The sequence below is a fragment of the Fulmarus glacialis genome, unplaced genomic scaffold (assembly GCF_000690835.1).
Source record: "Fulmarus glacialis isolate BGI_N327 unplaced genomic scaffold, ASM69083v1 scaffold12500, whole genome shotgun sequence".
Lineage (NCBI taxonomy): Eukaryota > Metazoa > Chordata > Aves > Procellariiformes > Procellariidae > Fulmarus > Fulmarus glacialis.
Window position 1 is genome coordinate 3,569 of NW_009187177.1, and position 14,683 is coordinate 18,251.

Genomic DNA, 14,683 nt, shown 5'->3' on the forward strand with positions numbered 1-14,683 from the left:
CTGGGCTTGGAGACAGAGAGGTACAGCAAGTGAGTTGATTCAATACCAGAATTTTACTTCCGTTCCTGAGCTAGCCAAACACTTGCTTTAGCACTAGACTGTCCTTTCATCTTACTCTAAACTGCAAAAATGATCAATCACTCATTTTACTTTTGCACATTCCTCAAAGCATTGCCATATGTTTAAGTGGATATGTTCTCCACTAGTGTGGCTATCCTCGTCCAGATTTTGGAATGTTTCCCATGAAAACTAATGTTGGGAACATGAAAGCAGAATATTACTAATAATGCTCAATAATTTGCATCCTCATTATATAACCTTTTGCCAATGAGCTAAAGAATTTAATATGCATTTAAGAAGACAAAACAGAGATCACAAGAGGCTTTTGCATTTATATATACAGAAAGATATCAGTCTTAAGTCAGCAGTATTGAACGACCATGAAAGATTCCTTTCCCACAACATACTAGAACTTGGATGTGGTTGACATTCTCTTGGGATTCAGACTCATGCCGGAGCATAAGTGCTCATGGATGATCCTCAAATTTACAAGAACAGGTGCTTTAAATTAAATGCAATAAAACAATGTGCACTATTACTGATATCCATAAATTAATCATTGAAGAAAGCCATAGTCAAAACAACATTCCAACTGTAGTTGGAGCACATAGTGCTCATTCTTTCACAGCTAGTATTATACTACCAAATATGAAATAAGAATCATCATCTATAGACTTTTTTTTTCCTAGAAAAGTAAATTAATTCTTGAAATGTAATTAATTTCTTCTCCCTTACCTTTTCCCCCATCCTTAAAAGTGGTACAGCCATAACTTGAGATCTAAGCAGCTTTACTCCATGAATCGCAGTGGAAATAGGAGTTCTCTAGTATTACATATCCAGCTTTATGATGGAGCAGTAGTTACAATAAGCACTGTGTGTGAAAAGCTTTACTAATGGCATTCTCAACAAAATTTGGCTTGAAAAATAATAGTTTTTGTAAATATATTATCTCTATGAAGATTTTAACAGTAATACATCAAGTCCTATAGATGACAGATGTCATGATCTTTAAGTCCTAATGCCTAGGAGGAGTTTAAATAAGAGTGTCAAGTACAAATACAAATTAAATACAAAACTGGAACTGCTTAATTTCTGCCTAATCCCCTTTTTCTACTGCAAATGCATGACTTTGTTTTGCTTTGTTTCCTCTGCTACTTTGATTCAATATCCAGAGCAATATAATAAACTCTACCAAAAACTCACTTCAGTCTTCACAGTTAGCGGATTCTTTAGCTTGTAAATACGCTGAAAGAAAACTAAACCAGACAAACAAAAAAGCCCAAGCTGAATGCTCATGAAGTGCTGCTGCAGCACCCTCTACTGGTTAATAATGCTGATACAACGACCTTAGGAAATTTAAAAGTAATTCCAGCTATAATACCCAAGTCATTTGCAATTTAGGCACTATTTTCTAAATTAGAAAAAAAAAAAAAAATTCTTCTGCAAAAGCCAGGCCATAGAAGACTAACACTAGGAAACGCAAGAAAAAAAAAATACAAGTTCATATTAAGAAAAGTCCTCCCAAATAGCTAACAAAGTTATTTCAATAATAATAGGCAACTTTTCAGTCACGAGTTTAAATAGAGCAGCCAATAATCAGAACTTGAAGAAGGAAGAGCAATAATTCAAATGTTTAATGAACTTCTACCTTCCAAATAGAAGGAAAATTTGTAAAAAGACAAAAATACATAAACACTTAAACACATGAAAACATTTTAAAATGCAACATATTTTACAGGGATACAAAAATTTGCATCTGCCTACAGAATGGACGTTGAGAAATGGTAGGCAATTCTACACGATAAACTCAGTTGGGGTTAGGTCCGTTCCAACAGCTCAACCTACGTAATATACAAAAAATATACAAAAGCAATCTAGACTGCACCAGCGATATTACAGATACCTCCTAAATTTAAATAGCACAGCCTCCTCACTAAAATTCTAACGTTTTACAAACTCAATGTACCAAAACCAAGAGACAGATTGTACTGGACAAAGACACGGAATATCAGAACAAACTTCTAGTTGAAAGGGATCACACAGATGGAACCTGATGGCTTTGAGTCTGTTGTACCACAAAGTCTATGGTCAAGCACAGGGATCTTTAGTCTTCATGACAAAAGTATTTCTGACTTTGGCCACCTGATTAGTTGTTACAGGTTATTTGGTTAATCAGCAGCAGGACTATAGTTTCTGTGTTTTGGGAGGAGTTCCAGGAAACTGATAAAAATCAAGTGTGATGTGATATGTTAAAATGCTACGAAGAAGTGAAGTAGTGATAGTGAAAGTAAATTCCAGTCATGTTAATTTAGAAAATACTCATAATTATTTTATACAAGAGCTCTGTAAATCAACCCAGAACAGAATTAATATGCTATATCAGAAGAATATCCATACTAGGGAAGACTACATATACAAGGAGGCCAAGACCACTGGTGACTGAAAGAAGATAAAAGGCAGATTGGATTTATAAAAGACATAAGAAATTCTTCCTTCTCCTCTTTAGAGACCTCTGCTTTTATAAAAACTTGTGGCCTACACCAAGCATCCTGGATATCAACCAATTATTAGACAAGATTACTAAAGAGCTGAGTAGCTAACAGCACTCCTATTCTGGTGAGAGACAGCTTGAATTCTTACAAGACTAAAATCAAAGAATATCCAGTCTGACTTCTTCAGTCCTGCATGCAGATCTAGTGCATCATCTGGGATCCTGGAGCAAATTTTGATGAATCAAGCTGACTATTCTCCGCAGATAGTGGTAACCAACAGGTACATTGGACAGAACAGCAGAAATCTCCTCCTCCCTGTGAAAGATAAAATTATCACACGTGTTTGAGAGGATATGGAACATTTAATTCCCCACCCCTAGCTTTGAAACTTAAGTCATATGGAGTGGTTCTTTCTGTTCAACTCACCCAATATTCCCAATTTGGTTTTGGACAGTAAAAGGCAGTGAAACAGATGGGTAGCTGGCAGATAGAGACAGGGTCAACTCAAACTTTGCAAAAACTGTGGAAGCGGAGAACAAAAGCTTCACTCTGTATGCGAAACAAACACAAACAAAAAGATCAATACAAAATATTCAAATGTAGTGCTACCACCTTTGAATTAGGTTCCAGATAGAAAAACAAGTGATGTAATTGATTCAACAAGCTCAATAACTTCTAAAGAATTCCAGCATAGACTAACAGTAACTTCATAAATAAGGTTAAAAGAACCTTTCTTCTGTAATACTATCAACATTTTAACACTGAGTTAGAATACAAAACCCCAACTTTCCTCACAGAAAAAGTTAATACACACATAATTCACAGAACCTTTCAAAAATTATGGGAGAATATAAAGTAGTAATCAAAAATGTGTTTTCTAGGTTAACATAAAATATTCCTAGGTAGCTTTTCTGAAGTTTTAAGTAGGACTGATTTACCTTCAATTCCATAATTCTAAGATTGTTTCATGAATCCAACTCTATTTAAATCAGGCCAAATTTCCATCTAGCACAGTACTCTTGCCTATGACAACGTGCAGGAAGGCCAGAGTTGAATATTGTAAATATGGGTAAGACCATCACCAAGGACATAATGCCCAGGAAGCAGATGCTTTGGGATAGCGTAAACTAGAACAAGCATAATACAGGCCTTTTCCAGGTAAATCTCCCACAATTTGCAACTTCCTGAGCACAGACTGCCCTTGCATCTGTTTTGTTGACTTAACTAAATACAGCTTTTATGGCATGTAGTAGAACGCCACTCTTGCAAAGGGTACTACAAAATTAGAACAACCTATGGAAACAGCATCAAGGCATGAGCAAGATTAACTGGGCACATCTTAGTTAAGGATATACATCAACAATAGAAGAATAAAGTGAAGTAGTATTTATGTTGTTCCACTGGGACATGCCACAAAATTGGGAAGTAGTATGAGCAAAAGAAAATTAAAGAAAACTTTAGTTTAAGTGCATTCATCCTTCAATGACTGATTCTGCTTGGCTGAAGCAAATAGAAGATGAAAAGAAACAAAGCACTAAGATACAGGTAAACTCTCGGCTCTGTTTCCTTTGCATTGCTACACTCTGGCCTAAAGTTTTAAGTGAGTCAAGTCAAACAGGAAAGCAGCAAGGAAGGAGAGGTTATATGATAGTAAGGAAGTGGCTGAATCCAAGAACAGCTTAATTTCCATGTATTTGAATACTACAGTGCAATTGTATTAAAATAAATCAGATTGCTGTTAAAGATAGTGGCATAAAACCTCAGTTTCAAGAAAACCAAATTGAAAGTATTTCAGTGTTTTGTTCCTGATTATATAGAGACACTCTCTGAAGGACTGGTGTAAACTCCATCTAAGTTACTCACTTTGTGTCATTGATATCTGTTTTCAGAAGATTAAATTTTCCACCCCATCTCTCCAGAAATTCAATCTCCTCTCCTAAGATCTTGCAATGACTCACCACCAAAGAGACATCATGAAGAACCTAAGTGGGCAATCAGAAAAGCAATCACATTGGCACTCAGGCTGGTAAACTATGTGACACTTGAAAACACAGTTAATCCTAGAAAGTATAGAAAAAAAAAAAAGTAGTTTAACTGCTATCTCAGTTTGGATGTGAAAATGAAATTGTACAAGCATAACAACAAATATATATACTCTTTGCCCTAAGTTTCTCCCTTCAGCTTTGTCAACAGGGGTACACAGATATGCAGGAACACCAAGTTTGCCTTGGCAATTTAAACCATTAATTCTTTAGGAAGCAGAATGGCATTCAGCTCAATTCTTTAATTTCTACTAGCAGAAAAAAAAGAATTTTAAGAAATCACTAAGACAGGCAGACATTAATGTAGCAAACAAGGAAGAAACCACAGCTTTTAGGACTCTTGCCTTCAGGGACGGGTACTTCCCCTCGCACCTCAGAATATTCATGAAGCAGATTTTTATTTGCATTGATGAAGCATTCATTAAGATGCTTTTGTTCTCAGTACCAGCCCTATTCTCTGTGACAGAAAAGATTTAATGTTTTTCCGGAGTCTTATAGGCTTTCCCGGAACATTACCTGGGGCAAGTAGTACAGTGTGGGACACTTTTCCTGCCAGCATCCCTGACTTTCAATAAACTGGAAGATGAGTCTCTGGACTAAACATGAGGAGGGTGGAGCTTCTTCCTCTGTAGCACAAAAGAAAAACACGTTGCCAGAAATCTTTTAAAAGCCATATAGTAATGCATTAGCAGATAACCTGTTCTTGGGAAGACATCTGTAAATTTGTGGTTTATCAGGGCAGCTACTTTCAAGCTACTTGAAAAATCTTACCATCCAAAAGAGATTCAAAGTTCAGGCTAACTATCTTTCTGGAAGGATCTTCACCAAAAACATCACCATCTGAGAAGGAAAGGAAAAACAGTAGTTATTTCCATACTTAGTTCTGGAGTTACAGCTCTTTCTCTTCAGAAACAGCCATTCATTACATACTTTTCTGAATTTTCATAGAAAGCACTGATAAACATATTCAAAGCCACCTCTCTCAGCTTACACGCTAGTGCTGTAGTATGTTTTCTAATTCCTTTTAGCAGATCTTCACAAATATAGAAACTTTACGTTTCTATTATGTAACTATTTAACCTTTCAAATTCATAAAACTGAAACCTACCAATTTTGCGACTTACCTATTGGGGGTCCAAACACAACTGTGAGTTCAATAGAATCATAAAGAAAATTAAAGACAGCCTGCTGTTCACTCCATTCAGTAATCTCCCACTCAGTGAAGCTAAAAAGGGGAGGAAAAAAACACCATCACCCTAAGTTTCAACCAACCAACCAAAAAAATTATCTGAAGGACAAAGATCAGTGAATTAAGTGCACTTGCAGCTATTACCACATAATACACCAACAAAATTTTCACTTTCCAACAGAATGTAAGAATCTGTTGGGAACGAAAGCATAATATTATTCATTTTACATAAATGTTCATTTTGGAATTGGAGGAGCGTTGGACATAGAAAGACTGAACGTAGAGTATCACTGCAAAGTTGTTAATAGAAAAACACTGCATAACACACAGAAGTTCACCGAGGCTTCATTGCATATCCTAGGCTGCGAGGAGATGGGCATCCAAAGATTTCCCAAATCAAATAACAAGAAAAACCAAAACCAAAACTATTTAAATACGAATATGAGGCCCCAGAACAAGCTGATAAAAATAAAACCTGAAGGTCTTTTCCTTACTCGTATGTCTCCAGGAGTTCCTGGCAGCTTTTTTCTTCTTCCTTTAGCTGGTTCATCTGAGCAAGCATTTGCTCATTCTGAGCCTCCAGATCTGACAGTTCTCTGCAAAGATAAACCAATCACATGAGATGTAGCATACTGGTTACAAAAACACCAGTTTTTGTATGTGCAAACCTGGATGTGCACATGTTATTTAAGGTCTTTAGATCCTCTTTGACATCTTACCTTTGAAGTTCCTCTTCTTGGGCTTTGAGGCTTTCCAATTCTAAGAGAAAGGGAAAAAAGCTATGAGAGAAAACAGCAGCAAAGACAGCCCTAACTTGCTCTGCAGTCACTGTTCTTAACAATATGAAAGAGCTCAACTCAATGGCTGTTACTCCTACCTGGATGCAGATATGCGGTCAACAAAGGCTAGTAATTATTGAACAATTAAAGTGCTGAATATGATAGCCAGCACACACTCTTCAAGTCACACTGTACCAAGTTCTAAACTCTCTTTTTCCAGGGGTAAAACAGTCCTTTTCGTACTTTAACATCTGTGTAATTAGCTATATCCAATGCGGAAAAGAAAGCAGTAGTGTTTGCATCCACATCAGAATTAATATATTGGGGTGGGGGTTGAGTATCACCCTCTCCAGAATTTAAAAAACAAAACAAAAAGTGCCATTCAGCTGGTACCATTACCTTCCCCTAGGGTTTTCCCTCCTGCCATTTCATCACTGCAGTCTGCTTCCCATTCTTCCCAGTCAGAATCTATAGGAAAGAAGTATCAGGTCTCTGCAGAACTCCCAGATTCAACACTTAGATTCCATTTTATTTGTCTGTGAGTTCTATAAATCTTAGTATTTCAAAGCTAACTAAGAAAAATGTACAAAAAGCTGGAAGGGTATCTACCAAAAAACCTCAAAAAGTAACAGATAACGAGGAAACCTCCTTTTATTGCATTGTTTCAAAGCTGCTACTGTGCAATTTGATTTCTACTTAGGCATTGGAAGAAAATCCAATTGGAAGAAAAGAAGTGAAAATACACAGAGCATCATTATGCAGCAATGCCAAGTACTGACTGCAGCTTGTGTGAACACAGCTGAACAAGTTTTAAACCATCCAGCTATGATGCTGAAAACAGTACAGTCTGGAGTGCAAAGCTTAGTCTTGCCTAACTGCAGGATCGCTGGCAGGCTTTGCAGCCATTTTGAACTGCGTGCTGCCAGCAGCTGTACTGGTATCGCTAGCAGATTTAGCCAGCTTGGTTACATGTTCATAGGCTACAATTATAATTGTGTATTTCAGCGCAAATATACTCCCAGTCTTCATATGATGTGTAAGTGATTCCCACAAGACGAGTTTGCAGACACAAATGAAGGCATTTAGGCCTAACAAATACTTGTAACAAAGGAATTGTAAAATTCCAAGCAACCACCAAACACAGAATCTTGAACTGACCATTTAAACAGCAGCTCTGCAGAAAAATAGAGAAATCAGCATATCGGTCACCGGTTTGGAAACGCATACCTGCTTCCAGAGCAACAAGACAGCTCTCTGCCTCCTTGAGCAATTCATCCACCTTTTCTATCCTTGACTGTAGCTTTCCGTGTTGTTCCTAAGATGGGAAAATTGTACTCAAGTCAGTGACATTTTTTAAAAAGCTGAATTGTCTCCTGGGACCACCACATGGATCTTTGCTTGCTAAGAAACTAATTAAAGAAGCTGATATAATCTATCATTAGAACGAAGGGGCAGACTGAAAAACATTAAGGCATTAGCCATACGTAAGAAAGTACTAGATACTGAACAATGTATCTTCCTAATGACTTTTCTTATGAAGGGATGAGATAAGACATGGAAATAAATAAATTCCTAGAGCTTTTAACACATACAAATTTCTGATACCTATCACAATGCATTACTTCTGCATTTCCTTGTCAGTTACTAATACTGACATTACTACAGTGTAAAGAGCTAATTTCTGATGGCATTTCCTTTAATACTCCCATTTTTCACTCTGTTACTTTAATTGCCAAAACCCTTAGGCAGAAGGTTCCTACAGCGTAAGTGCAAGAAAGTCACTGTTCCAGTATGTTTTACATTTGCATATAAATAGAGAGAAGTACGTTTAATAAGAAGGAAACTTTCAAGAGAATGCACACTTACAGAGAATAATTAGGCTCCTAAACTTGACAGTCAGAGATGGACAAAATATGGTAGAAGTTCCTTTTTTTAAAGCTAAACCTCTGCAGCCTTGTGGCACATTACCTGCGCGCTCTGCAGCAATTTGCTGTACAATGTCACTTTCTCGTTGTGAGCCAAGATTTTACTCTCCTTGGTGAAATAGGATTTCATTTTGTTCAATTCTGCTCCAAAGTTCTTCAGCTGCAATGAATGGAAAATACATAAGAGAAAGTGAATGGGAATGTGCAACAAAAGATTGTTCAGTCAACCCTTTAGACTCATTCTCCCTTCTCTGCTCCTCCCATTTCTCTAGTAGCAGTATTACATGACACCTGCAAATTAAATCAAATTTAAGACTGGACAATCCCTGTTATTTCAAGTACAGTTGTCTACTAAAGTAACTGATTTTCTTTGCAAAGATCCAACAAGATCTTTACTCAAATAGGGAGCCGCGCAAATAACTGAAGAGATGCTTTTATCAAAAACCAGGGCACCTTCATTAAGAACATCAGAAGTCTCTCATCCCACTTGTTTGAGATATGTATTTAGAACACTTGTCCCATTACGGTTAAGGAGGCTAACTGAAATGCTCACGGAAGTCCAGGCAGAACCCAACGCACAAGAAGTAAACTTAAAACCTGTTTTAACAGAACATAGCTACAGATCATGCAGTTCAATGTTTTCTCTGACAGCTGTCAATCCAGAAGCTGCAGAGAAATGTACAAAAAGCTTTTTTCTACAATGTTTGCCATCTGCCTATTTCCACTAGGTGGTATCATTCCAATTCTAATTGCAGTGTGTAGAGATTTGCTTAATAATCTTTCAAATTTGTTATTCTTAGCTAAGGGTTCTAGGTGCTTTCATTGTTCATAAGCATAATTCTTCCTGAATCTAGTTAATAACCTAGCCTCAGTGATATCCTATATCAATCTAATGATGAACTATGAAAAATACTGTCTTTTAACAATTTTGACTCTTTATTTTCATTGAATAGATCTTTATTTTATTCTTGGCATTAGAACCACGGAAAACAGAATCTCTTGATCTACCTTCTCAATTCTGACTGGGATACTTTTATAATGCTTCTGGGTTTTAAATGCAAACGTCTTTGGCATGCTTTTTTGTCCCCATTATCATTAGCATTCTCCTTTAAATACCCTCTGGCCTCATCTTTTGTTTTGGCATGTGACACCATTGTTGCACTCCAAATGCAGTTTTATTTTTGTGTAATGACACATATTTTCTGTTCATTATATGTCTTGCAACATCACATGTCTTTCTGAACTAAATAAACATTTAAGTTAATGGACAATTTTGCTCCACCAATGAAGCAACAGAGCCTCTACAGTAAGAGGAGTACATTTTTTCCTTCCAAAATTGCACTGTTTGTTTGGGCCCATCTAAAATTTCTTTCCTCTTTCCTGCCCTCAACTAACCTGAATTATCAACTTCAATTATCAAGTTTTTCTGTTTTATGGCAACATGTTCCCTTTAATATGCATTCTTCTGACATATTGGAAGTTCTCATAGCAGTTTTCCATTCAGAAAATATTTTGCCTTGTATCACCTACTTGCCTACTATTATTCTGTGACCATTCTGGTTCTTATTTTATTTGAATACATAAATTAACCTTACTTCTTCATTATGTAAAAACAACATTATCTCTTCATGCAGTATTACCTCTTCATCAGAGCAGGTTCTCATTACTTCCCACAAACTCTTATTCACATTCACCAGGAGTTGATCCTGGAGATCTGCATACGGTTTTAACCTGAAATGTGGAAAAAAAGTTGAAATAAAGCCTTGTTGCAACTGGACCGAGCACATAAAGCAGCACATTGGTATTTATACAATTCATTCTGCTTTTCTAATTAAAACATGGAAATGTAAATATTTTCGTTTAGTTGAGTCTTACATCTTGGAGAGACCCTCTAAAGCCTTGATTAAATGGGGGCCATGTTTGTTAAACTCTAGCACATAATACAAAGATCATTTCCTCTAGTCTTTTTGTTGAGGGCAGGTCTGAACAGAAGGTGGAGAGCTAGAGAGCCAAAGAAATAGGAAGTGGTGCTAATGAGGCTGTGAAAAATCTTTCTACCAATTCTGAATTTTATCATAAAACTTGATTTTGCACATAGATTGTAAAAGGCCTAATGAATCAGACCAGAAGTGTCCTTCAGATAAGAAAATAAATCATGATGACGATATTTCAACCTAATAAACATTGGAAGATTGGAACAAACAACGGGTAGTAACCTGTTATGATTCTGCTTTCTATATTTGATCATTTTTGATACAATTTAAAAAGTTTTACTCTAACTCTTCTGATGTGCAGCTGAAACACTCTATTAGTAAAAGATAAATTACTTGAGGAAAATAAAACTTTAATTAGCTCCATAACCACAACTCCTCCCCAAGAGTTAGCCCTATACCGTCTAAATCTGTAATAAACTGGCTACCAGCATAAAGTAGGTAAATGATCATTTTTTATTTTTCCCATATGTAATGTATTAACTTTCTTCAGGCCACTTTGCATGCAACCAGAGCTGAAAAAATAAAATTACTAACATACTCTGTGACTGAAAAAACACTTACTCATCTATCATCTGAGAAAGGGCCTGGCAATCTTCTTCATAAATACGCAGCTTGGGGCGATAAACATACTGGCTGTAAATGAGGTCTTCTGGAGTAGGTGGTGCACTGACTGCACACTGGGGAAAAACAGAGGGAAAAATTGTGAAGAAAAAGAAAAAAATGCATATTTTTCAGAACCAGTAACTTCCAATCAATTCATGTACAGAAATCAGCAAAAGGCCTGGAATCATTATTTTTGCAGAACAGAGAAAAAAAACCAGAAACCTTAATGGAGGCAGCCTGACATACTTAAACAATTGTTTTCATTCTGGACTTGTCCTATTCCATTCTGAGACAAGTTAGTCATATAACCTTGGATAGCTCATTCCACTTTTATGCCCCAGGTTTCCTCATGTTTGAGCATGGAGTTCCTTTTGGGACATATGCCTCATCACTAGAGCTCAAAAAAAAAAAAAATTGAAAGTTAACTTCCTTTTAGATGAAGACTTGAAAAACATGCGTACATTATCCAGGTAACAAGAGTGCTCTAGAATAAAACAAGATAGCTATGCTTGATTCAGAATTGAAGTTCCCAATTTTTCAACAAGTCTTAGGCACATCAGATAAATACAATGGGGCTATTTCAGCAAGCTACCTACATATTGAAGCACATAAATAATTGACATTAATTCCATCCCTTCAGAGAAAGCTTTCAGGGGCTTTTGGGGGGTGGGAGCGGAGTTTGTTTTTTATCAGAGATCAGTCACTAATGAATGGTGTCAGAGTTTTGTAAGCCTGATGAATATTTAGAGACAGCTCAGTATGAATAAATTTGCAAACTGAAAGTGTAAACTAAACTGTAACTAAGACAGTATAGCATTTTAAATAAAAACGGAAGAGATTTACAAGTCATAAAGGAAGCCATTTAATCAATACAAATTATATTAATTGTAGGTAGTTAGGGTCTGGCGGCCGGAAAGGTAGGGCCCCTCCCCTGATAGCCCATAGTGGTCAGTTTGTAGTGTAAGCAGACGGAAGTGACGTCATAAACCCAAGGTATATAATGCTGTGTTACTTATCAATAAACGCCATTTGCCGTCCACCACATTGGTGTCTGCGAGCTGATGGCCCGAGCGGCCCGGGGTTGGTCGCCGTGCCGTTCCTGAACCAGGTCGCCACGCCTTATGAATGCAACAATTAATTTAGCTGCAATTCTTTTTAATCAGTTTTCATTCCTTTATCATAACAGTTTTAAAGAACTTGAAAACTGACAGACTTTTTACTCGCTCTTGCTAAGTTGACACACAGGAATTTTATTCAGCCAGCAGTGAGGCAGTGAAGAAAGGCAGAACACCACGTGTGCCCCACAAACATATAAAACCAGCTGTGTGCGCTGGCTTTCTGCAAACTAACAAAAAAAGATCCACAGTTGCAGTCCTTATTTCCAAGAAGAGATCTAAATTTCTAATGTGAATATTCTACTGACATATTTGCCCTGACAACATGACATCTTACAGCAGTAAGACTTGGTTCTACAGGAGCCAGTTTTTAACTAATCTGAAGTACTAGAATGATTTCACAATTAAAGAATTTTCACAAAAATACCACTTTCCATTTGAAGAATATGATCTTAACCACTCCTTTTCATACATAGTGACTACTTCACTCTTACCCTTATTATTATAAAGACATATTAAAAATTCCTACCAAAACAGGTGTCCTGCTACCTATTTGAAAGAAGGAAGATCAAGTCTTGTTAGAACTTACTTAACATTGAACATACTACTGAAAAGTTCTCCAGCACTCTAGAATAAGTACTGGCATAGAAGAAACTCCCAAACCAGTGTCAAAATTATGCAGACACTGCCAAGGTTTTCCACTTTCCAGGATGGCTATTCCACTGCCCCAGTGCATTGTTCACTGTGCTAGTAGAAACTGTAGTAAGCAGCAGGAAATGGAAGTATTTGAACTAAATCCCCATATACTTTATTAAATAAATACTAAGCATTGTAATCTTACAAACAAATTTTCTCTGTTTATGAAACTTGAAACTTTTCCATGTCAGTGCAATACCTACGTACAGAAAACTAAGCAGCTCATTCACACTACTTCATTACGTAAGTACCATTCCTTATAAAAATTATTTGCGAAATCCAGACAGGTAACAGAGACCAGCCCCAGCACCCAGTTAGAAATTCAGTTGGCTACACAAATGTGTACAAGGCCTTGTTTTCAGGATGCTTGTGAGGTAAGATTACTGTCTTGTTGAGCATCAAGTTACTGCCAATGAGTGGCACTTGTCTGCGTGCAAAAAAACTGTTGTTCCCATGTCTGCAAGAATTCAGCAGAAACCTTTCAGGATGAGGATACTGAAACTGGGTTCAGGCAGAACAGACTTCAGGGGAAGAAATAAAGAGTACTAGTGTCATGGTGAAGCACTTCTAAAGAAGAGAGTAGAACAGGTAGTAGGAGTGCAGAGTAGCATTTCAGGATTCTGATTTCAGTGGATGGTGGACATAGTAAGAAGATGAAGTGAAAAGGTTAGACTGAGCTTCTAATTCTTACCTTCAAACTTATCGTCCTTAAAACAGGTTAAAAAAGCAAGAATTAGCTATTTATCCAAGAACAGATAAGCCTGAATATATGGTATTTTGTGAAGAGACTGAAATCTGTTCTGTTTTTCAGTACTGAAGAAAAAAAAGCATCAGACTTATCAGAGGTGAACAAGCAAAGAGACAAGAGGAAGCATGCAGTGTCTAACACACTTGCCAAGGTGGAACTGACTTCTGGCTTAACTCATTTAAAGGCCTTTAATACAGACTGGTTAGTTGATAAAAATTAAAAAAAAAAAAAAAAAGACGAATATAATTTAAGGTCAATTATATCATGCATATCAAAGGACAGATACTCACACTAGCTGGAAGATGGCTATGCCGGGGCTTCTGAATCGGAAGATGGACTTGAAGAAGTGTAAAAAACTCCCCAACTGTGATAACACCATTCTGAAATTTCTGAAAAGATTAGGAAAAATGTACAGCTAAGTAATTTTTTCAAGTAAGAACACTTACTTGCATATATGCACACAATTATTTTTCCTGTTAGGACAAGAAGTTAGCTTCTTTCAGCTATTTACATACCTCCCGCAAATTATCTTCACAAATGCTATCTGTGAGAAGCTGAGACTCCATCTGACTGCTTCGCTGAACTAGCCAAAAAAAAAAAAAAAAAAAAAAAAAAAAGAGTTGGGGGGGGGGGGGGAAATATTGCTGGGATTAATAATATTCTTACGGAAATATGAACCTAAGCTCATTAATTCTAGAAAAAAAGCAATTTTAATGTAGAGGTTGACCTTTATTTGTGTTTCCAGTGCTGAATGAAGTAACTGAGGAAACAACTACTCAGGACAAATAATAAGGAGAACTAGATTAAGAATCTAACGTAAAATAAAATCTGTGTCAGAGCGGTAATGAAACGACAGAGTTCACTTTTCTATGGGAGGAAACCCATATGTAACATACTAAAAAATAATAAAACTGAGAGAGACTCCAACCATTCACAGAGGGCGTCCTATGTAGACAGAGACCAAAAAGCATCTGAGCTGCCAGCAGCTTTCAAGGTAAAAACATGGCATTCAAGTTCTGAGCCAACAAGGGCTAGTTTCT

At 36.8% G+C, this 14,683-nt stretch overlaps 1 protein-coding gene across 1 annotated transcript in view; it reads right to left on the reverse strand.

Moving 5' to 3' along the window:
* Positions 1-2,761: 2,761 nt before the first annotated feature.
* Positions 2,762-14,683, reverse strand: part of CASC5 (cancer susceptibility candidate 5) — a 27,759-nt gene continuing 15,837 nt past the window's right edge. The window contains exons 12-26 of the mRNA XM_009574215.1: positions 14,159-14,221; positions 13,934-14,032; positions 11,043-11,158; positions 10,128-10,218; positions 8,531-8,647; positions 7,790-7,877; positions 6,962-7,030; positions 6,503-6,542; positions 6,278-6,379; positions 5,719-5,819; positions 5,366-5,434; positions 5,111-5,220; positions 4,416-4,534; positions 2,979-3,101; positions 2,762-2,867 (exon numbers count right to left, since the gene is read on the reverse strand). Of these exons, the coding sequence (XP_009572510.1) occupies positions 2,762-2,867; positions 2,979-3,101; positions 4,416-4,534; positions 5,111-5,220; positions 5,366-5,434; positions 5,719-5,819; positions 6,278-6,379; positions 6,503-6,542; positions 6,962-7,030; positions 7,790-7,877; positions 8,531-8,647; positions 10,128-10,218; positions 11,043-11,158; positions 13,934-14,032; positions 14,159-14,221 (1,413 nt within the window). The remainder of the gene's footprint in view (positions 2,868-2,978; positions 3,102-4,415; positions 4,535-5,110; positions 5,221-5,365; positions 5,435-5,718; positions 5,820-6,277; positions 6,380-6,502; positions 6,543-6,961; positions 7,031-7,789; positions 7,878-8,530; positions 8,648-10,127; positions 10,219-11,042; positions 11,159-13,933; positions 14,033-14,158; positions 14,222-14,683) is intronic.